Genomic DNA, 23,562 nt, shown 5'->3' with positions numbered 1-23,562 from the left:
TCTTCTCTCGCTGCCCATCGGCGACTGCAGCGGCGGCGGCGGAGATGGCGCACCGGCTGCTCCGGGACGCTCAGGCGGACGGCTGGGAGCGGTCGGACTTCCCCATCATCTGCGAGTCATGCCTCGGCGACAACCCCTACGTCCGCATGGTACGAGTCGCGCCCACCCTCCCCCCAAACCCTAACCCTATCTTGCTGATTCGCGTGCCTGGTTGTGGTTCTGGCGGAGTTGGCGCGATTGGCCCGCCCCGTGGCCAACTTCTTGGTCTGAGCTGAAGATAGGTGTCTGTGTGTGCGCTGGGGAGTAGATCGGAGACGAAGCTAGGTGTCTGTTTAGCTCTGCGATATGGGTTGTTGTAGCTGTTGCGTTTTAAGATTTTTTTTTTACGAAGGAGCATGTCAAGATTCGTATGGTGTGATAATTTGTCCCCACTGTTATATCAGTAATTCAGTAGGACGGGTGATTTGGATGTAAGCAAGCCAATAACTAGCTAGCAAAACAGGAAGAAATTAGCAATTATACAAGGCATGGTGTAAGGGTCCAAGCCAACAGACGTGGACTTGATACATCTAATGCTCCTTATTCTGCATCTAATCTGCTTTCAGTTCTTCATGAAGACACGAAATTTACTAGTTTTCTTGTTTGTCTTGCCAGTTGAAAGCAGATTATGACAAGGAATGTAAAATCTGTGCGCGCCCTTTTACTGTTTTCCGTTGGAGACCTGGTCGGGATGCAAGGTATAAGAAGACAGAGATCTGCCAGACGTGCTGCAAGTTGAAAAACGTCTGCCAGGTCTGCCTGCTAGACCTTGAGTATGGTCTACCGGTTCAGGTTCGGGATACTGCGCTCGCCATCAATTCGAATGACGCAATTCCAAGGAGTGATGTCAACCGTGAGTACTTCGCAGAAGAGCATGATCGCAAGGTATGTTTTATTTTTCATAGCTTAATTTTGCTGCCATCTTGACTGAATAAATGTGATTCTTCTTATAGCTCAGCACTAATTTTCCATGTCCCCTCTTATCATTTCTACTGCATTGAGTTTGTCTATCCAAGTCACTTGTTTTATGATTCGATGGCACTAGAAAAATCAATGGGCTTTGTGATCTACCATAATTTGGTCTTTAACAATGTGAAATAGATGTACTTAAAAGTATATGGATAAATAGTAATAAGCACTATATATTGTAATAATTGTACTCTAATCCGCAATAAGGACCTGCGCATTCTATGCTTATCTCTCCCGTGATCTCTTGGCTGCTATGCACGAGTCTTGAATCTATGATTAGTTGTTCCTAATGGAAGTTCGTGCTTTATATGAATGTAGGCTGCAGCTGGCATAGACTATGATTCTTCATATGGAAAGGCCCGTCCAAATGATACCATTCTGAAGCTTCAGAGGACATCACCGTATTACAAGAGGAACCGAGCTCATGTTTGCAGTTTCTTTGTGCGCGGTGAATGTACTAGAGGCGCCGAGTGCCCATACCGCCATGAGATGCCTGAGACTGGGGAGTTATCCCAGCAGAACATCAAAGATCGTTACTATGGGTATGTCATTTGATTCTGCATGCAGAACTTTTACTTGCATGCTTTTAGCTCTCTAACAGATATAAGTGTACTACATTTGGAGGTAGTTCACTCATGATCATTATGCGTGAGTTAAAACTTTGGCAGACATAGGAACCTCAGACTTAGTTTAGACATTGACTCATGCATCCACAAACCTTGTTTTTGGAATGTTTCGATGCATAATTATACATGGAGTTAAAGATTTTATTATATTTTATTTAACTTTATATAATATCACTAATTCTCGTGTCCATAAAATTGTAGCATAGTTCTTTTGGAGTGTTGCAACAAGCCAAGAACAATTGGTATCTTACAATTATATGTATTTTTTAGTAGTCTTGGACCTTAACTGACATATCCTAAGAAGGAGATTAGCCTTTCTTTCCTCTATTGTATTGACCATTAATTTCTAGTTTGATTCGACAAGGAGATGGCACAGCTAAACTTAAATATACTACCTCCATCCCAAAGCTTAAGGCTTATATTTTTTTTGAAAACTCAAACCAAGGGAAGTTTGGCCAAACTTTTAGAAGAATCTATCAACAAATATAATATTTTGTAGATGCCATACGAAAATATATTTCATTATCTATCTAATGATATTGATTTTGTATTTTGCATGTTAATGGTTTTTGGTAAAACTTAATCAAACTTGTCATAGTTGACTTTCTAAAAATAATATAAGCCTTAAGCTTTGGGATGGAGGTAGCATTACTGTAATAGTTTCTGATGGTGGAAACAGCATCTGCAGGATTAATGAACCTAACATGAATTAATATTAGTGGGTGCATGTATGAAATTTTCATGTATTTGGGCCATGGAGCTATCCATACTTAGATGATGTAGCTCTTTATAGCATGGTATCAAAGCACTGAGGCATCATACATCAACCTCTTGAGTTGGATTGAGTAGATGAATTGTTCCTTGTAGATTGTTGGGTGAACATCTTGATCTGCCCACTTTACATGTTCTTTGGTTTGGTTTCTGATCTTCCCTTGTTATTCTTTGCAGCGTTAATGATCCAGTTGCCATGAAACTTTTGGGTAAGGCAGGTGAGATGCCATCCCTGGCACCACCCGATGATGAGACTATAAGGACCCTCTACATTGGTGGACTTGATAACAGAGTCAGTGAGCAGGATTTGAGGGATCAGTTCTATGCACATGGTGAGATTGAATCCATCAGGATGGTAATCCAACGTGCTTGTGCATTTGTGACATACACAACAAGAGAAGGTGCTGAGAAAGCTGCAGAGGAGCTTGCAAACAAGCTAGTTATCAAGGGTGTGCGCCTGAAGCTCATGTGGGGCAAGCCTCAAGCACAAAGGCCAGATGGTGATGATGCTGGGAGGCAAGGTCATGTTTCCCATGGAGGGTTGCTCCCTAGGGCAGTTATATCTCAGCAACATAGTGGCGACCAGCCTCAGCCTCCTGGGATGGAGGGCCAGCATCAAGTGGCGCCAACATCGCACTACTTCAATATCCCAGCACCTCCAGGAGCGGAGCAGCGGATGTACCCTTCAATGGACCCCCAGAGGATGGGTGCTGTAGTCAGGTCACAAGAGGGCGATGGCAAACCAGGGCCACAGCATGCCGGGCAAGGTCAGCCATCAAGCAGCTCGGGACAGGGCTATCCTATGCGGCCGCCGGCACCTTACTACCCTGGTGGTCAGCAGTACCCTCCGTACTACCCACCATATGGTGGCGGTTACATGCCTCCACCTCGCATGCCGTACCCGCCCCAGTATCCTCCGTACCAGCCAATGCTGCCGCAGCCAGCACAACCACAAGTGAGCTCATCCCAGCAGCCAGCAACACCAGGGCAGCAGCAGACTCAGGCCCCTCCTACTCAGCAGCCAGCCGCCCAGAACTGAAGTCCTCTATTAGAAATGTTGAACTGAAGGCTATTGTAACTCCTGCTGGTTACCAGCCTTTTGTATTCCAAATTTGTGATTAGCAGTGAACGTTTGCAGTAGTATTGTTTATCTGAATCTAAAGCTGACAGCTATACTGGATTTATCCGGCCTACAAGATTTTGTTTTGTCAATTTGGAAATTCCTCTTTACCCCCAAGTCATGTTTTTTTTTTTGAAACGGGACCCCAAGTCATGTTTCAGTATATTCTTGTATTTCGGAATGAGATGCCAGTTCATTCAGGTGTATAATTAGCATATATGATATTGCTGGTTACTTAATTTGTGTTATCAGCTTGTGACTCAATTTTGGAAAAGAAATAATACAGGCACTGCACCTCTCGAGGACATGCTGTCATGGATCACGTCTTACGCCGGCACAAGGACCCGGTAAACACGCGCGCCGTTGACTAGTAGCATGTTTGGCTGTCATCATCGATCGTGGTATGATTCTAATGAACTGTTGCCTCGGTTTAAAATAAATTGACACTTCTTTTTGTGTCGCAAGTGCGACAAGCCACAGTTTCTGACTTTCTGTAGTGACCTACATGAAATGTCAGGTAAGGGGCAAAAATGTGACAGGCCGCAACCGCAGCTGCTATCAATGTGTGCCACAGTTTCTGATCGTGGTATGAGTAACGTTTTTTGGTGGTTGTGTTAAACCTTTTTACAGCCAGTTTTATTAGAGTCGCGATAAGTGGAGCTATTCAAATCTATTTCACGTGTTTCCCCTCCACTACTCCCATCTCCGCGGTTCAAAATTAAAATGCAACAATGGCTATCTCCATTAGAGCAAAAACTCATACAGTATGGAGAGCGACAGCCTTATCCTAATTTGCCTTGCATGTAATAGTAGCTAACATATTTGCTCATGGTCATAATCGAGAATATGAGCCTCAAAATGAGTTCTCTATGTAAACATATATTTCATTAGACAACTTGTTTGCAGAGATTACACATATGGTCACCACACAAGATAAATATGTGTGTCAAGCAACTTTACACAAGGAAAACCACGGTAAGTAAAATTAGAATTTCATTTCTGGAGAAACCTACATCTCGCCAAAATGGCATTCATCGTCCTCCGCCGCTACCGTGGTAGCGCTGAAAAAAGAGGCGAACCACCACCACACCTACATTTGTTAGAGCACAATCGCATTCAATGATGCTTTTTGAGCCGATGAAGCGTAGCTACGAGCCCAAGACTTTGTGGCACATCGGGCAGGAATCTTCCCCGTGGTCCCATAACAGGATCGAAAAAGAGGAATGCCGCTGCCTACTGTCATCCTTGCGCCCAAATGCAAGACGCCACACATAACTGTAGTTGTCGGCTTGACCGTCACCCCCGACACTGCCGAACGCTAGCCACCAGACATGAATCTTACGGGATCTAGATATTGGCGAGACGACCACGCCACCAGCCCCCACTACAAGGAATGTGTTAACTAATGACCTTCTGACAATGACCACAGATATATCGGTCATAACTCTACGACCATTTTGCAGCAATTGGTCGTAGGCCGTATGGGAGGGTCCAAACCCTAATTTTCTACGACCTTTCTAGTTTGGAAGGTCATGGTTTTCTCGAGAAGAATTGGTCATAGTGAAAATGATATGGTCCACGACCTTAATTCGGCCGACGACGACCAATTTTGATGGTCATACCATCTATAAGATTCTTAGCACTGATGACTAGACTGACACTTAATTACTTTATTTTATGAAGTTGCTTTCTTATTCCATTAGTGGTATGAGTTGCCGAAAAATATTATTCTTTCTACACATTTAACACTAGGTGAACCTCTTATTATTATAATTATTACTACCACGTATTTAGTTTTATTTTTTTAGACGCTTGGTAGAAATCTTGTATTTACCTTTATTTTTTAGAAACTTGGTAGGCATCTTATATGGCTGTAATGTGCGAGTTGACCGAAAAACGGAGTACGGAGTATGAGCGACGCGGGCGCGGCATCCCAAAATTTAGACACGCGACGCGCGCGGCATCCGAGAATTTAGACACGCGCGCGGCAGCCCGAGCCCCAAATACCCCCTTCATTTCCTCCTCGCGCCGCCACACTCCTTCCTCCGCGCAGGGAGTCGCTAACCCTAATCCCCATCACCAGTTCGGCACGAGACAGCAAAAGCATCTCTCCCGCTCCACGGCCATTGCCTAGCCCCCACCATCGCGTGGCCTTCCACCACCACGGCGCCGCCATTGCCTAGCCCCCACCACCGCGCCGCCCGGGCCCCCCACCACCGCGCCGCCATGGCACCAAGGTCGGAAGCACCCATGCGAATCTGAGATGCGGCGGTGCTTGCAAGCTCGGACGACGTCGTTCGCGAACGGTGGCGCTCGTAATTCCGTCCGCCCCACGGCCTCGTGCGACTCCGCGAGATCCGGATCCGGGCGGTAGGCTGTCGTCCGCCGCGGGCTCCCTCATGGTCGCGCTCGCCTTCGCTACCTTGATAAGTCGATGTCGGGGGCGTGTCGTCACCATGATTCGGAATCCGCAGGCCGTCACCATGAACCAGGATCTCGCCAATGTGCTCCGTGGATCACCAACATCGATGTGAGTCATAACTGAACTCCCCTTTCCCGATCCTCTCCGTCCGTGGGTGATAATTAGGGATTGGAATTTGGTTTGCACACAGGTAGACTGGAAATTGATCCGTAGTTTAGTTGTGTAGACATGCTGTATAAAACGTTTTCAGGTTACTCGAACAGTCCTCTGGTAGCTACTGCTTTGCCTTGCTGATCAGTTTCAGGTTATTAGTTCTTCGACATGAACTGTAATAAGTTAACAGATAGTTAGCTAGTTATTTGAATGGTGGTTACGTGAGCTTATTGCTTCTCACGATGAAAAGAAAAAGTCAACAAAGTTTCTGTGATTCTCTGTAAGAGTTACTAAGAAAATTAATGCATGTGCTTGATAACTGAAACGTGAAACCAACTGTTAAAATGAATCATTCATGATAGTAAGTCTCCCACCCAACCATTGGATCGGTACACTGATAGGCAGATGACTAGCTGTTATCGTTTTCTTTTTCTAGGCCAGTAGCTCATATTCCCCCAAGGGAGATATACGGAGCTCTACAACAATCCTGTCATTCATAGATACTTTTCTGCATGATGTTGTCTTCTGAAATTGCTACCCAGCTACTGAATTGCAGATGAAAGAATGCTGCCATTGATGTTAATGTCCTAAGCGGATGAAAGAAAAACAACTTTGTGTTGAAAGAAAAAGATGCATAGATTCCATTATTGTTTCATAACTGGGTATAGTTGGATGTGATACAGTTCAATGCATTCCTGCTGATGTGCTTTGTTTATGCTGTGATAATAGATCATTTGTTTGAAATTAGATGATATAAAAGCGTCGACTGACATAAAGTATGTATTTTATTGAGGTAAAGTTGATTAGTCTGCTTATTATGATTCCTCCAAGTATATATTTCTTCCCCGTTGCATCAACACTCTGTTCACGACTCCTAAAATTTTAAAAAATACCTAGTACATGTTGCTATGAGTGCTCATCCTCCGGCTACTATATGTACATGCCATGTAGTAGTGAGTAGTGACCCTTGCAGAATTATGCCCCTAGTGTGATGTGGTGGAGCGATGGGTGGCGGACCCTGCATATTAAATTCTGCTCTTACTCTGAAAATCTACAACCTTTTCAATAGGTTTGTCCATAATCTGCTTTTGTTTAGTGATAATCACATATTCACATGTGTCCTAAAAGAAGGCAGACGATGGTCTATTCTCCTACAATTATAGAGCAAATTGATGAACATATGAAACTTGCGCTAAACAAACAAACTTCGTCTTGAAGCCGATCCATCGCTGAACCGCCCTGCTGTTGCTGCAACGTTGACTGAAGAGTATGCTCTTTCTCATCCCTCTCTTGATTGTTCTTTTTTGTTCTCTCGCATGTTCAATATTTTAGATAGGTTGTCTTGTGATTAATAGCATTTCCATTAGCTCAATATTTGTCTATTGCCAGAACTATATATAATTTACTCATTCTCATTATTCTCCATTTCTTACAGGGTAGTTAGAATAAGATGACCATATCAACCAAATCAAGTTGTTCTGCTTGCTTTCCGTTTGAAGACATTCAAGGAAAGAGTAATCATTTTTTAGGTTGGTGTTCTGCGACATGGTCCCACTTTAAGTTTCTGCCTGTTCTGTAGTTTCATTTTCTTGGGAGTACAGTAGAGATAGCTGGGCTTTACTACTTCTGATAATCAAAGCATGTTCAAGATAAACTAGTGTAGTGAACAGTGCATGTGTCTAACGAGTGCATGTATCTAATCTAACTTACTGTTTTTTGTATTGCTCATACATTAGCAAGAAATTGTATAGCTCATACATTACATGAATAATCCATCAACATACAGTTTGTGCCATATCCATTTGAGTGCTTTACAAATGCCACAGATCTAGCTTCAGTATGTGGTAGTTAGTTCCTGCTAGTATATTAAATTCAGATGATAAATTTTTTCTTACGTACGTATACCTGTAGTATATTTCTTTGTACGTGAGTTTACAGTAGTCTGATATGGCTGCTTGTTTGCGGGTGGTGTAGGATGAGCAGTGAGCTGTAGTTGAACAATCTGGAGCTGGGGAACTTCAACGACAAGATCAAGAAGAACTAGGTGAAGATCAACCTTAAGAACTAGCTAACATTGCCAACATTGTCTAGGTTCATTCCTTGCTTTCTCATAAGTTTAAGTGTCTGTTGCTATCTGTGTTTGTTGGCTAGAATGATTCGTGCATGTGTACTGCAGGAACCATGGATGTACTATGTTTTCCCTGGTTCATGTACTTTCTGTTATATGCTCTATTGTGTACTGCTGGGCTGAATTAGCGGAGTGGCGGAAGTAGCTGACACTGATTCCACCTGTATATTTGCTGTTTATGTTTGCTCATTCGTAGCATAGTAATATAATAATGTGTAAACTGTTGATCAAATATGTTTAATTCATTTGTATGGCCACCTGTTGTATTTACTGGAATGCACATTATTTTTGCTCATTGGGAGTGTTGTTCTATTATGATGTTCTATTATATGTGAGAGCTCATTGGCAACCACGCTGGTACTCTCTGAACTCATTGATCAAAATTCTTCATACTGCATAGTTTTGATAGAAATCTCGTATGGGGCTTCAAGGCTTTTCTAAATGGTATGTTTGTTGTTTGGGTATTTTGTTCCATGAAACCAAATGTCCTGATATCTCTAAGTGTATTTTCTACCGCCATAACACTATAGTTTTTTCATTAACACTAATCCTGTTTGTTAGAAGATTATTGTTTATCAACCATGCATTTGTTTGTTAGTAGATTATTATTCATCAACCATGCATTTAGATTTCTCCTCTGTCCTCTCTGAGCATGACAAGCTGCTCGCCAAGGTGACAAAGAAGCATAAGTCTTGTTTGGTTTTGGCTTAACAATACACATAACTCTGGTTTCAAGATGCTAGTGCATAGCCATACATGCATGAAATAGTATATATAATTATTGGTATATTCTGAGAAGTAATATGATCTGAGGTACTTGCTACTCATAGTTATATTGATGCAGATGAGACTTCACTATGCGCAGCCTGGGCTCTCCTTTTGTCAACCCCTGTTCTATTGCCCTACTGGCAAGCAACAAGGTGAGGCTATTCTGTCCATTTCCCTGTTAGAGAACTAGAGATGCATAATCTGTAACATTTGCTCTTTTGGAGTTGTGTTGTTTGCACAACATGGAAACAATAAACTGAATCACATTTAGTTGGCTTTGCAACTGCATAAAGTAAAGAAACATAGGAGAAAGTCTAAAAGAGATATTCTATTGCCAAACATCTGCTGAAGTGGTTTCAATGAGGTCATCTGATCCCTCCCCTATCTGAATCTATGTCATATATGCAGTCCATCTTTTACAATAATTTTATTTGAACACAGGTAAGAGGTATAATTGATGTGATCTTGAATCTGAAATACTTTGCAGGTCGTTGTTAAGTTAAGAAAAATGTGCAGCAATAAAAAATATGTGAACTAGCTTACTCTCATCTGATTGCTTTTGTGGCCTTGCCATTTGTCTCACTTTCCTATCATATTGTCATTTATCCGTATTAGGAAATCATTCAGGATGTGAACGGTTGGAGAGAGTCATTGTGACAAAGGATGGGAAGATGCGTGAAGATGGTGCACTGCAGTTTTTAGTTGATAAGGCCATCATCTTTTGATGCTTGTGTGTATATAAGCTGTTCTTGGTTTCTGCTGTAACTTAATGTGTGATGTCGCTACTAATTTTCTGAATATATTGAATGAATCATTTCTGGAATTAATTTACTGGAACTGTGTTGTGGACACAAAAAAACAAATGAAAAATCTAAAACTGGAATACACACCTGACTACTGGACCAATTGTGAAAAAAAAAACGAAAAACTGAAATTGGTGGGCTGAAAACGCAACAACAAGAAAATAAAAAGGGCCTGGCCCATGTAGCGGACAAAAAATATCAGAATTTTTCTTTATAATAGGCTGAATTGTTCGGCTAGGCCCATGAGAAGCACCGAACTGGACTGGGCTGATTTTAATCCACAACCATTTGCCTTGGTCATAGATCTTCCACGTAGGATTTGCCACGTCAGATCTGACATGGACAAGACAGATTGCCTGTGACCACAATATTGGTCGTAGAATCCATGACCATCGATTTTGGTCATACTCCTCTACGACCAATCAAAACAAAAGGTCGTTGTGATCCGTTAGTGACGCTCAACTGTCGACCAACTGTTATTAGTCACAACAAGGTCATTAATGGTGGACAATGACCATCTACTGACCAATATGGAGGGTCGCAAGTTAGCATATTTCTTGTAGTGCCCTCAACACCACTTGTTGGAGCGACGCCGAGATGGAGGAAAAAGCAAAGGGAAATTATTCTGATGCGGCGTAGTCTCCTCCATAAAAACAACATCCAAAGAAAGCACTTGGCCAACCCTAATTGCAGACCGGAGCCGACACTCCATGTCCCCACCCCTCCCATCGCTGGAGCGGTTGATAGAGGAGGCACGGACCGGCGATTGGCCAGTGTAGTAGGGGGCACTGATCCTCCTTTTGGGGGGTGGTTCATGAGACCATGGGACCTGGTGAGCCCGTGGGGTTCAGCGTCGCCTCAAAATGCGTTAAGAGCTCATTTGAATCCCATCATTTTGCGTAGGAATAAAAAAATCATTTATGATTCAAAGAAAAAAAAATTGGCTACCACGGAATAGGTTATGGAATTCAATTGAGAATTTCATAGTTTTCATCCCATGCCTAACTTTAATTCCTTTCGGTACCATGTCATTTCTGTGGATTTGCCAAATAAAATGATATCATCAATGTCAAATGAAGTGAAATGATGGTTGCGAAACGAGCTCTAAAATTTAATGCAGAGTATATAACTTGGATAAACTATGAGTGCTAATAAACATGTTGCGTGTGATGCATCTTTATCTTTGATAGAAATCTAATCAATTCTTCTCGAAAAGTGGTAGTGACCTTATATAGTTGCAAACTGAATTTCTGTATTGGCCGTGTATTCAGAACTAGATGGAATATTGAACATTGAGACGCCAACTGTATTCAAAACTGGAGGAAATATCTCTGTTTCAAGTGTGGAAACAACCAAATTGAAGCTTAAAACAAAAACAATAGGGTTAAGTTCACTTTTGGTCCTTAAGTCTTGTGAAAGTCTAATTTTGATCCCTCAACTCTGTTTTGATCTAAATTTGCCCTCAAACTCTTAATGAAGCCCAATTTTAGTCCCTAACATCGGTTTAATGATGGTTGACCGGTTTTTGACTTTCCTTTTCTGCCATCATGGACATAATTGGCTGGTTTTAATCTACCTATGATCATTTTTCCTCATTCAATAAATAGAAAAATACCCTTGCCCTAACACATATGTGTGCCGCGTCCACCTTTCTCGCTTGGTGCAGCAATCCTCGCTACTTCAGCCGCCTCCGCCTTTCTCCTTATGCAAAAGCCCTGGCATGTCCGTCGATTTCGCCTCTCTCGCGCGGCTTATCCACCATAGTAGTGTGAGGCGCCATCGCTAGGTATTGCGGAAGAGTTAGGGTTACTACGACAAATGAATAATTATCATGATCTCACCGGCGAACATTCAAAAAGCTAAATGCAGAACTTATCTCAAGGTGAGATGGTCCTACGTGGACTAAACCTGTCTAAATCTGTCCATAGTGGTAAAAAAGAGAGTTAAAAACCAGTCAATCATCATTAAACCGCTACCAAGGACCAAAATTGGACATAATTAAGAGTTTAAGGCCAGATTTAGACTAAAACAAAGTTAAGAGATCAAAATTAGACTTTTGCAAGGACCAACTGTTACAAAATAAGTGTCGTAATTTTGTCTAGACAGAAATATTTGTAGTAGATATATTTTAATGTATAGATTTTTGAATCAACCTAATTACCAAGGAGCAAGCGGCAAGTCTCTCTCTCTCTTTGTTCTCGGGGAATCGAATCAATCCGCCGGGAAAAAGAAAAGGAGAAGAAAAAGAAGCTCGCACCGTCGCACGCATGACATGAGAGGGTAAAATAACGGCCGCCCTGTCGCGCTGGTATGGTTGGGCAGCTTCCACCACTCCGGCTCAGGCAGACAGGCAGCTAAAAAGTTTAACAATTCCTCTTCGTCACCATGACGGCGGCGGCGACGACGACGGCGACACACAGCGGTGCCCAGCCCAGTGGCGTCCGAGTGCGACCCACTGCCGCCACTTCCACTCCTTTCCCACTCGCGCCATCCATCGATCCCGCTTGCTTGCTTGCTTCCCCGACTTGTGTGCTCCCACCACGCACCGCCAGCCCAGCCGCGACCTTTCTCCCTCTGACCCTCTCCCTCATTCCCTCTCCTCTCGCTTTCGTCTTTGTGCCCGCGCGCGCGCACTTATCTATTCCGGGGTTCCGACGGCGACCACGCGAGGTGGGGGAGATCGATCGATCGAAAGAAACGAGAGCCGGTCGTGTGAGGAGCTGCTGCAGTGGTAGGTGGGGGTAGAGCAAGACGGCGCGAGAACCGGTGCTTGGCCTCGCCGCCTAGACGGGCAAGGCAAGGCCGATCGATGCCTCCTTCTTCCCGGCACCGGCAGGAGAGCGGGTGCGGCTGCTGGGCCGTGCTCACGCGGGGCCTGCGCGGCTCCTGCTTCCGCCCGGCGGCGGCGGCGGCGGCCGCCCCTGCCGGAGCCGCCGTCAAAGCCGGCCTCGTCCACGATGCAGGTACCTGATCAAAATCCCTGCTTTTGTTCCGAGGTTAGTTCTATTTCTTTTTCTGGTTGGTGCAAATCTGTTTGTTTGCTTCTGGGAACGGTCAGCTGCTTTGGGATTTAGCGGGCAACAGTTTGTTTGGCCACTACTGCGATGATGCGACTGGTATGATGTTGTTCGTCGAGCAAAACGGAAATAAACAGTCTTCTTACATCGGGCTTACTGGGGAATCGGTTGAATTTGGCTTTAGTACTTTCACAGTTCAACATACGTGAGAAATCTGGAAGCTAGATGATTTGGAAAATGGAAGTAAAGCTTCGTCCGTGGGATTGAAAATTTTGAAATAGACTTTCCATATGTTGCTAATCGCTAAAAGGATCATGTCCTTGCTACTAGTAGTGCAAAAGATTGCCGGTAAGTGCTCAACCTCTCGACTCAAACCATTCATGCTCATAACGAACTGATTTCTCAAACATCTTTGGGCGGAATGGTACCCTGAATTTGGATGCATTTGTTTGGTACCTGATCAACGAGGGGCGTCAATAAAGCCTATTAATTTGAATTAACCTCGCTTATCTTGCCGAGTTACATTAGATGTTGATGTCCTAAATATTGAACAGTTTGAGCTTGTGTCTTTATGTGTGGGTAAGCAAAAGATGTACTATTTTGTTTTATCCCAAGATCGAAAATCCCCATGCGAGTAGTGTATTGCAATTCATTTCTTTTAGGTGATGTGTTATGCAATTCATTGTTATAAAATTTCAACTAGGAGGTTGCAATTCCCAATCCATGTGAAATGCCTGAAGAAGCACATGTGGTAAATACTACAGAAGCATGAGCAAGTCCTTGTTCCTTGCATTCAGGGAGTAAAATACATCTACTTGTGTTGCTTTCTTCGCTGACACTGATCATTGACATTATGCATATGATTAGCCTTGATAGTATAGAAACCATATTTGACTATTTCTCGCACTTCGATTCAGCTAGATGGGTTGTCCTTATTAAAAGCTGGTGATGAGTATATGCCTAATATATAGATAATTCTCTTGGTCCTGGGTAGTTGGGTCAGTGTCTATCTACTTGCAGCTTGGATATGTGCGGAATCCTAGCTAATAAATATTAGCCTTGGCATGTACATATTTTTATCTGAGCTTACAAATTCGATCTTAGTTCAGCATAGTGCTTTCATGTTGCATCTCAGAGTATACAGCCATGCTATGTAGTCTATTAGTAGTAGATTTGCAGTTCGAATGAAATGCTCAAGCAACAATTTTTTCCTTTCATGACAGCGGAGATGAGATACCTAAATAGTAGCAATCGAGATCTTGGTGATCAGTTTCAGAGAAACTTCGGTGACGAAAATGGTGTTAACGCGTCAACTGAAAAGAAAACACCACACAAGCTACTTGAATTTACTTTCCAAGAGTTGAAATCTGCCACTGTTAACTTTAGGCCAGACAGTATCCTTGGCGAAGGTGGGTTTGGGTATGTCTTCAAGGGGTGGATTGAGCCAGACAGCACAGCTCCTGCAAAACCTGGCACTGGTCTAACTGTAGCTGTCAAAAGTTTGAAGGAAAATGCTCTTCAAGGACATAGAGAATGGGTGGTAAGTATTGTGCATGCCTCATAAGTCATCAATATATATATTATGAGGAATTATAACTTCCGAATAAATCAATTTGCAGGCGGAAGTTGACTTTCTGGGACAGCTGCATCACAAACATCTTGTTAAGCTGATTGGATATTGTATCGAGGATGAGCAGAGGCTGCTTGTATATGAATTCATGGCACGCGGAAGTCTAGAAAATCATCTTTTCAGAAGTGAGTGACCAGCTACAAGTGTTAGTATTGTAATCTTAGTGTTATTGCATATACATTTAGTCCTGATACTTGGAATGCTTTTTTGAAATGAGAGTGACATTATAATTTTAATTCATGCAACTGATATATGTGTGCTTTCATGAACCAGTGTAGTTATGTAATCTTTCATTTCAAAAGGAAACGAATAATGCCATCTGGACATCTAGATATTATCATATCTTGAGGAACCTTTTGTTGAAATTCAACATGTCTAATATCTGAAAGAACAATTAATATTCCTTTGCAAAGATGCAAAAACAATATAAGTTTTAGCAATTGCATGTTTACCTTTTTGTTCCAAGGTGGTCATGGTTTACTATCTCTAGCTTGTTTTTTGCAGTTCAAACTTCCGAACAATAATAAACCGTACTTTTGAACCTTAAGACTTAATCCTACACTGGTTTTTGGTGGTGTGCATTTAATTGCTAACTGTTATTTAAAACTGGTACTTGTCATACAAATCCTTACAGAAACAATGGTCTCTGTGGGATTTCTTCGATATTAACTATTGGTTTTTGTCCCTGCCTTGTTATTTCTACATTTTGTTACTATGTGATGTTTAACTGTTGGTAATATCTTGTGTTGTTCTCTCCCTTTTTATACTCCTTTTCATCTTAATTTGTTAAATCTTGAAGGGACTCTCCCCCTACCTTGGCCCTATAGGATGAAGGTTGTTCTTGGTGCTGCTAAAGGTTTAGCCTTTCTGCATGTTGGTCCAAAACCAGTTATTTACAGGGATTTTAAGACATCGAATATTCTTATTGATGTGGTAATATATCTTGTCAATTTTTTTGCTCCTGTACTTCTATGTAGCTTGTTGCTTTAACTGTAAAAGTTCTGCTTCTACAGGATTACAATGCGAAACTGTCAGATTTTGGGTTAGCAAAAGCTGGTCCCCAAGGCGATAAAAGCCATGTATCTACTCGAGTTCTTGGCACCTATGGCTACGCTGCACCTGAGTATGTAATGACAGGTATTCAGCAAAAGCTTTTGGTGTCAGTAGCTACATTGTCAACAATTCTTCAGGATGCAGTTACTAGTTGGTACTTTACAATGTTTCTTCTAGCTTCTTGCCTGTGATAATGTCAAACAAAAATAAAACGCGGTTTATGATTATTATTTTTGGCAATGGACATATCAAGGTTCATCTCTAATGTCAAGTGCACTTGTTCGTTCAGGCCACTTAACAACTAAGAGCGACGTCTACAGCTTCGGAGTTGTTTTGCTCGAGGTATTGACCGGCAGAAGATCAATCGACAAGAAACGGCCTCTTGGGGAGCAGAACCTAGTGGCATGGGCAAGGCCGTATCTAAGCGACAGGCGAAGGCTCTATCAGCTCGTAGATCCTCGCTTGGGGCTGAACTATTCCATTAGAGGGGTGCAGAAGGTAGCTCAGATCTGCCACCACTGCCTTAACCGTGACAGCAAGTCACGCCCAATGATGGATGAAGTTATCAAACACCTAACGCCTCTGCAGGACCTAAATGACATGGCTGCAACGTCGTATAGGCCTCGATCGTCTCCTCGCGGTGAGTAGCATAACATACCTCGCTGTCACTGAAGAATGAACAACTATTTGTCCTTTTTTTCATCAGAATGAAAGCACCCCAATGTTCCTTGTTAGAAACTAAAAAGGGGGATCCAGCAATAGTTAGTTAATGAAGCTAACTGCAAGTGTTTGTGTTTCTCATGACAGGAAAGGCTCGTCGGTGATGTCCAGATCGTGATGCCTTTCTTCCCATTGCTGGATGCTGGTTTTGTTAAACTGTACATAAGAAATTGGGCTCCATGTTCATCGGCAACAATTGGAGCCGGGACACCCACCAGATGTCTCGCTTAAGTCAATCACACTATCTGGCTGATTGCGAAGGCGAAACAACAGAAAAATCTGACCGCGATATTGTAATTTGTAGTAATAATATCAAAACGAGTTATTTTCTGATTGAGATAGATGAGACCGATCGCCACGAGAATCCTTGGTCAATTGCTTTCTTTGTGGTTGATGCCTAGGTTGGGGCAGGTAGTGGTGCTTACTGTAGATACACATAATCTCGGCCTGATTTTCCAACATGTTAATATCTTTCCTCTTTACCCGTAGGCTTCTTGCTTGGATGATGTCTGTGCTGATGCCTGCTTGGAGCGCAGAAATTTTACATGAGACGGTTTGGTTTCACAGGAATTGGTGAATAATGATATACGTTCCAGACTCCAAACAAGGGACACACCTCCTGGCATGGGCCTCTAGTAGAACAAGAAAGGTTCAGTGTTACAGTGTTATAAGCAATTTGCAAGACAAGCCATAGCAGTGTGCCTTTCTAGAGAAAAAATATTGCAAGTGGCAGTAGAAAAATATGAAGTGCATTCTGCTGAACGTACTAGTGTTCCATTTTTCTTTTCTTCCGAAACAGCAGGCGATGACTTCTTCAGATTACCTTCCTCTGTCTATACTTCACTTAGCTGCAAAAATGTCGTATCAGATTTTTTTTATTCTGAGTTCTTACTATCTGCTTGTTATCAATGTTCTAAACTAGTGTAATTATCAGCTTCATGTCCACGTGATAAGTAGAGATTAGTTACGATAGGATATAGCATGGCTGGCCTCTGATCATACATACAGGTGCGATGGATCCAATGGGATTACAGATTTGCTGATTAGAACTGTCTTGGGCACCCATATAGACAAATGAGTTGAACCAGAATTGGCTTAGTCATTTTACCATTGGCCAAGCTCGGTAAACTCTATACGCGATTAGTTTAATTGGCACATCAACCACGTGCAGTATATTACACCCAAAAAAGACTGGCAAGTTTACTTTTTTTATTTATATATGATGTTTGTTGTAAACATATATATGATGTTTGTTGCCTAGACACTCGTGGGTGTTTCCTGTTGCGATTATCACTTAAGTCGATTCAACAATGTGGGAGACGGCTGATTCGGGCCCATATCATCCGTGCAGCCAAACACAAATCCCATTTTCACCGACCGGTTTGAATTTGCTTTCTATCGCTTAGATTCACCCAAGAGCATATCAAAACTTTAAACTTTTCCAAAAGTATGTAAAACTCCCATAATTCAATAAGTTTGTACTAATAAATCTGAATTTTTTTGAGATCACATGAAACCATCGACTTGTGGGGCCTAGTCGATAGAATCGTCGTCAACTAAGTTAAACCGCGATTGACAAACCGAATATAGTTGGTGCTCCACGCAAAGGCAACACCAACGGTTGGTGATTTGTGCAATTTCATCATTTTGCAAAATGCCAGGGCCTTCATAGTGAGGAATAAGCATAGTTGATTATGGCCAAACATTATCTAAGAAGGTAGCTTGGCTTCATGCAAGGCTGGGTGCAACACGAGTTGAGAGACAAATTGCAAATCAAAGGAATCTTACTTATCTCATGCTTGTATTTGTTGGTATACATGGTTACATGCATGTGAAAATAAAGGAGAGGTGCAACACGGTAAGACTAGAAACGCGGCAGACCCGTAGTTCTCACTGAATCAAGGAATCACGCTAAATCTTGACGAAAGGATGGTACTCGGCCCAAGTATTGGTGGAATGGAATTTTCCGCTTCTTCATGCAAGGCTGGGTGCCACCGTCCAGCCGTCCGTCCAGGTGCCGAATGCGCCAAACCCTGGCAGGTCACGGGCGCGCGCGGACAAATCCTGATGTCAGTCTCGTTCCCGTTCTCGGGCTCATACGCGCTGCTAGCTAGCCATGGCACCGGCGCGTGCATGGCCGGGAAAGGCAACGCCAGCCTCAGTGCGCGCGCATGCCGGCCCGTGAGTCCGCGCCGTGGCGTCTTGCGCGCGCGTCCTCGCCAGGTGGACTCCCGTCGAACACATGGCGCGCCGCACGGCGCGTGCGTCGCCTGGCATCTCCTCTTTATAAAATGAGCCGATCGGTCACGGGCTAGCTCACGGCATTGCACTGTGCAGTGCACACCACCGCGGCGCCATGGCCAGCCTCGCCTCCGTTGGTTCGCTCCTGCTCGCTGCCATCGTCGCCGTCCTGGTACTCGTACCGGGATCGTACGGGTCGCGCAGCAACTGCCCGCTGCCGGACCCCGGCCACGGCGGTGGTGGTGGCGGCGGACAACACCCGCCCCACCATGGCAAGCCGCCCAAGCACCACGGCGGCCCACCGTCGGGCCCCAAATGCCCGCCGTGCCACCCGCCACCGACACCGACGCTGCGTCCACCACCCTACGCCCCGCCGACTCCACCATACATCCCCCCGACTCCGCCGTACGGGCCACCAACGCCACTGCCACCACCACACGTGCCGCCGTACGTACCGCCGTCGCCACCGTACGTCCCGCCTTCTCCACCATACATCCCGCCGTACGTGCCGCCGTTCGTGCCACCGACTCCTCCCTACGTGCCGTCACCGCCGTACGTGCCACCGACTCCGCCATACGTGCCTCCGACGCCGCCGTACGTGCCGTCCCCGACACCGCCGTCGCCGGGGCATGGGAAGACGTGCCCGGTGGACGCGCTGAGGCTGAACGCGTGCGTGGACCTGCTGGGCGGGCTGGTGCACCTGGTGATCGGGCGGGAGGCGCGCTCCAAGTGCTGCCCGCTGGTGCAGGGGATAGCGGACCTGGACGCGGCGCTCTGCCTCTGCACCACCATCCGGGCGCGCCTCCTCAACATCAACATCTACCTCCCCGTCGCGCTCCGCCTGCTCATCACCTGCGGCAAGCACCCGCCCAGCGGCTTCAACTGCCCCACCGTCCTCGACGCCTAGCCGAGCTGCATGCTTGGCTAGCCAGCTTAATTACTTACTCTCTAGTGATGTGTGTGCCTGGCCACGATTTGTGTTTACCGGTCGATTTTATTTCTTCCGTGTGTGAGGTTATGAGTGAGTGTAGTCCATGATCTCCGATCAAGTGTAGTTCAATTAACGTGTGCTACTGTCCATGTTTGTTAAGATTACAATAATCTGAAGCTAATTCAGCCATTGAGTTCAAGAAAAAATTTATTTTTTGGCGGTTCATTGCCGCGGCAGTTCTTATCTTAACGTCTAGCTCTGCTAGATTATCTGTGTCCACCAACTTTTTTCGTCAGATTCGGATTTGTAAATTTGTAATACGAGCGGCCAAAGACCATTTGCAGCTAAGGACATGTGCAACAGTTTATTTAAGGTGTGTGACTAATTCTCAATCGACTGAAAACTAACTCTTTCAATCTCAGTTGCAAAACTAACTTTTTGAATCTTAGTTGCAAACTTGCAATACATGTAGCAACTTACCATTGGCACGGATAATATGAATCCCTTTTTGAAACTTAGGCCCCGTTTGATAGCTCTGTATATTTGAAGTATTTTGAGAATACTGCAGTTTCTAGAAATACTGCAGTTTAAAACAATTTGAGGTGTTTGGTTCGGGCTAATACTTCAGTTTAAAAAACTGTAGTATTACTAAAACTGTGGTTATTTTGAAGTATTGAAAAAAGAGGTCCGACCCTCTTTTTCTGAACTGTGAAACAAGAAAAAAAAAGTATCACTCATCCCTCGCTATTCCAAGCCGTCGCCGTGGCCGCTATGTCACCGCGTGAATGTGCTCTCTCTCGCCAACGGCATCCTGTACAAGCTCCAGACCAAGAAGATGTATCGGCTTATGTTGCAGTACCGAGTGGCCGGTACTCCGGCACCAGGCGCCACTCTGTACGGCAAGCCGGAGTTATTCAAGCTAACCTCCTACTAGTTGTCTTAGTGCACTAGACAAAACGTATGGAGTAATTGAGCTAGTAATAGTTGCACTCCTCTAGGCTCTTGCTAGCTTCATGTGAGTCGGTGTGTAAGTGTAAAGTTCTATCCTTCAATAAAATTGATTACTCAAGCTTCAAAACTACGGTAAAACTGAAGTTGTCAAACGCATCTCAGTTTTGTCAAAAACTGAGAAAAACTATTGTTTCAAGAAAATGAAGTATCTCCTTGCACGGCATTTTAATACTTTGGTTTTGTAATACTTTTGTTTTAGCAATACATGTAGCAACTTACCATTGGCACGGATAACATGAATCACGAAAAAATCTAACGCTATAAAGTATTTTCCTAGTTGCATTAAAAAATCTCAAGTGCACAAATCATGTAAATCTAATAGCAATTCATCGTTAACAAGAAGAAGCAAAGCAAATCTAACGTTATGAGGCTTAGTTCTAGTTACTACCTGACTTGCAAATGAAAAATCAAACTTACAACCCAGTTTGCAACTCAAGTGCACGAATCACGATGTAAATCTGATGTTGTAGGACTTGACTGAGAATTAAGTTAGTTATCATCTAGTTGAGAACTAGCAAAAATGTTATTTTTTTTTTTGAACAGGGGGAGGGACCCGAAGGTCCCAGAAACTGGCATTAATAAACAAAATTATTACAGTACTGCAGGAAAGACCAGAAAGAAAATGAAATTACAACCAAGTCCTTCCGATTTGCACAAAGGACCCTAGAAGAAAATTCTAAACGCCATCGGGTCCTCATGCCCATCCCGACCTCGCCGGCGATGCAATTGCCACCATCGCCAGCCGCGTCCTTGCCGACAAATGGCAAGATGAAGAGGGCCTCCCGCCGGAGGTTGTAGGAGGGGGCGAGGAATAGATCCGGCGAAGCCTGAAGAAGCCGGAGAAGCAGACGCGCCACCCATGAAGCAGGCTGGATAGGATATTGGAGACCACCATGAATCCAGCCGCTGGAGAGGTCGTCGCAGTAGTAGAAGAAGAGGTGAGGTCGCCCATGCCAGCCAGAGATGGAGCGAGGAAGAGCAGCTCCAGGATGCCCCTCCGTCGATCTGTCAAGAACATCACCGACAAAGATTTCATCTTCATTGCCGCCTCCATGGTGGCGATGAAGAAGAAGATCTAAGCCAGATCTGTCCAGATCGAAGGAGAAGCCGACGAGCTTTATTGTTGGGGGTGAGGAAGCGCCGTCGCCATCCGCATGTGGCTCCTTCAATCGGAGCGCCGCGGACAGCAGCCACACCACCACCAGCCACCGGGAGCAGCTCGAACTCCGGCGTGGCCAAGCCCTCAAGGGCATAACGCCAGTCTCCACAGGGGTAATACTAAGAAAAACAGAAGATCTAGACCTAAATCTACACCTAGCTACTCCGGCGCCCTTCCCTGACCAGCTCCGGCCGGCTATTCCGGCGGAGGAGGCCCTGGAGCGGCCCGGCCACCGACGGCCGACTCTCAAACCCTGTAGCCGATGGAGAGAGGAGGAGGGGGGAAATGACCAGTTCCCGTCAGACGAGGCAGAGTACTTGACTGATCACGCCGGTCACAAAAATGTTATTTAACAAGTGCCCTCAAGGCAATAGGAGTTTATACCCTCTACTTTCACATTTTTTTACACGAATTACTTTATTTAGCTAATTTCCGTCTAGATTATTCGATTTCGTGAAACTTTTGTTAGTTTGTCCTTCTAACTTTTTTGGACTAATATGTTAGCTTGGCAATTATTCTCTTTAATTTATTCTAGACTTGTGGTTTTTTGTCTGGCGCTCCATCCGGTTTGTCACTTGGATTGGCCCAGAATGAGCCAGTCTTGCCTGAAATGGGAAAGGGTTCAGCGTGAAAAATGCCAAAAGAAAAAGAAAAGGAAATACTCGCATATGGCATGCCACTTGACGACCGAGATCGCCTAGCACACCACTCATATAATCTTAAAAGGGTATAACCTCATAATACTTTCGCTAACTAAGTTAATTTGATGAAAACCTACAAAATGGGTGATTCATGTTAGAAATGTGAAAGTACACCGCACGAACTATAATTTTGTAACCATATAACCCAAAAAAGACCAAAAAGTTACAAAAAAAAATGGTAATTAATAAAGTCTTCATTTGATCTAAAGATATACTACATCAATATCTTAGAACAATGTTAGGAACTTCTGGTATCTTAGAAGAATGTTACATTATTGAACGTACTAACTTAAAATTGTTGCACATGAAACATGACGTTCAAAAGTTCCAAATCATTTTGAATGCTCCCACAACCATTTTTCGAAGTAAATTTACTTTATGATGTCCACTTCATATTTTCTTGTTGCTGAAAAGTTTCCTCCTAATTTTTCTATTGATGGGACGTTTTTCTTCCTATTTTATTGTTGTTGGGAACATGTAGAGTGTAAAGGTGTAAGAAATTATTAGTATACTAGATGGACATGCGCGCTTCAAGCCTATGGTGCGCTAGGTCTTAGAGGTCTTGATAGCCACGTTCATGTGGGTCATAATATGTTTTTCATCAGATGGCTATGCAGGTCCAGACGTGATTGCCGACCGAGCCGTTTGCTATTTCCTCTCTACAGCAACATGGAAAACAATCATGTACTCTCAGCCTGTAGAAACCATCACGTCTGACATGATAATCAGCAGATAAAAAAAAAGAGGCTGATGCGGAATGGAAAACGTAGAAGGTCCCAGGTCTACATGGATAAGACGCTGGTATCTCGGGATTTATTGCCAATTACAGGGACCTGAAGAAAGCACTACTATCTTCATTCAGTTCTCCACAACGTTAATGCCATCCATCCTCCAACCGGAAGCAGCTGGCCTCCTTCTCCATCTTTATGATGTGACATTTCTAATGGACACCTCCATACTTGCCAGAGCTGCAACCTCTTCAGATGCATCAAAACCCCAGGTTCAGTGAGAGATAATGAAAACTATTGCTGATTACCTACAGAGCACTACTTCTCTCCATTCAACAGTGTTTCATCTCAAGATATCCCAATGGAGTAGCCCATGACTGCGGAGATCAGGTGATCAGACAAGCTTTGTCTAAGCCTGTCTACATTTACTTAAGTTCAACTCATAGAAACATGCTCCATCCCATCAATTTAGCCTTGCAATCCCTTCATTTTCAGAGCTTTGTAATTCACGATGTACATTGTCTATGAGTTAAATGAATTTTGGCATCTCTGGCGCCTTCCCTTGTTAAAAA

The 23,562-nt window shown here is 43.8% G+C and overlaps 3 protein-coding genes across 3 annotated transcripts; all 3 read left to right on the top strand.

Moving 5' to 3' along the window:
• Window positions 1–12: 12 nt before the first annotated feature.
• On the top strand, window positions 13–3,640 carry LOC124685110 (zinc finger CCCH domain-containing protein 40). Its single transcript, XM_047219420.1, has 4 exons — window positions 13–149; window positions 655–924; window positions 1,327–1,550; window positions 2,583–3,640. Exons 1-4 carry the CDS (start codon window positions 45–47, stop codon window positions 3,442–3,444), a joined length of 1,461 nt encoding a protein of 486 aa, XP_047075376.1. The 5' UTR covers window positions 13–44; the 3' UTR covers window positions 3,445–3,640.
• An 8,968-nt stretch (window positions 3,641–12,608) lies between these two features.
• LOC124685109 (serine/threonine-protein kinase PBL36-like) lies at window positions 12,609–16,698 on the top strand. The gene is made up of 7 exons (XM_047219419.1): window positions 12,609–12,762; window positions 14,040–14,356; window positions 14,436–14,571; window positions 15,246–15,379; window positions 15,460–15,583; window positions 15,789–16,139; window positions 16,307–16,698. The coding sequence occupies exons 1-7, from the start codon at window positions 12,609–12,611 to the stop codon at window positions 16,321–16,323; spliced, it is 1,233 nt and encodes a 410-aa protein (XP_047075375.1). The 3' UTR covers window positions 16,324–16,698.
• Window positions 16,699–18,575: 1,877 nt separating this feature from the next.
• LOC124670032 (36.4 kDa proline-rich protein-like) lies at window positions 18,576–19,367 on the top strand. The gene has a single exon (XM_047206549.1). It carries the CDS (start codon window positions 18,576–18,578, stop codon window positions 19,365–19,367), a length of 792 nt encoding a protein of 263 aa, XP_047062505.1.
• The last annotated feature ends 4,195 nt before the right edge of the window (window positions 19,368–23,562 follow it).

This window comes from Lolium rigidum, chromosome 1, assembly GCF_022539505.1.
Source record: "Lolium rigidum isolate FL_2022 chromosome 1, APGP_CSIRO_Lrig_0.1, whole genome shotgun sequence".
Classification (NCBI taxonomy): domain Eukaryota; kingdom Viridiplantae; phylum Streptophyta; class Magnoliopsida; order Poales; family Poaceae; genus Lolium; species Lolium rigidum.
The sequence above is the reverse complement of the archived record's forward strand: the minus strand, read 5'-3'. Positions and strand labels throughout refer to the sequence as shown.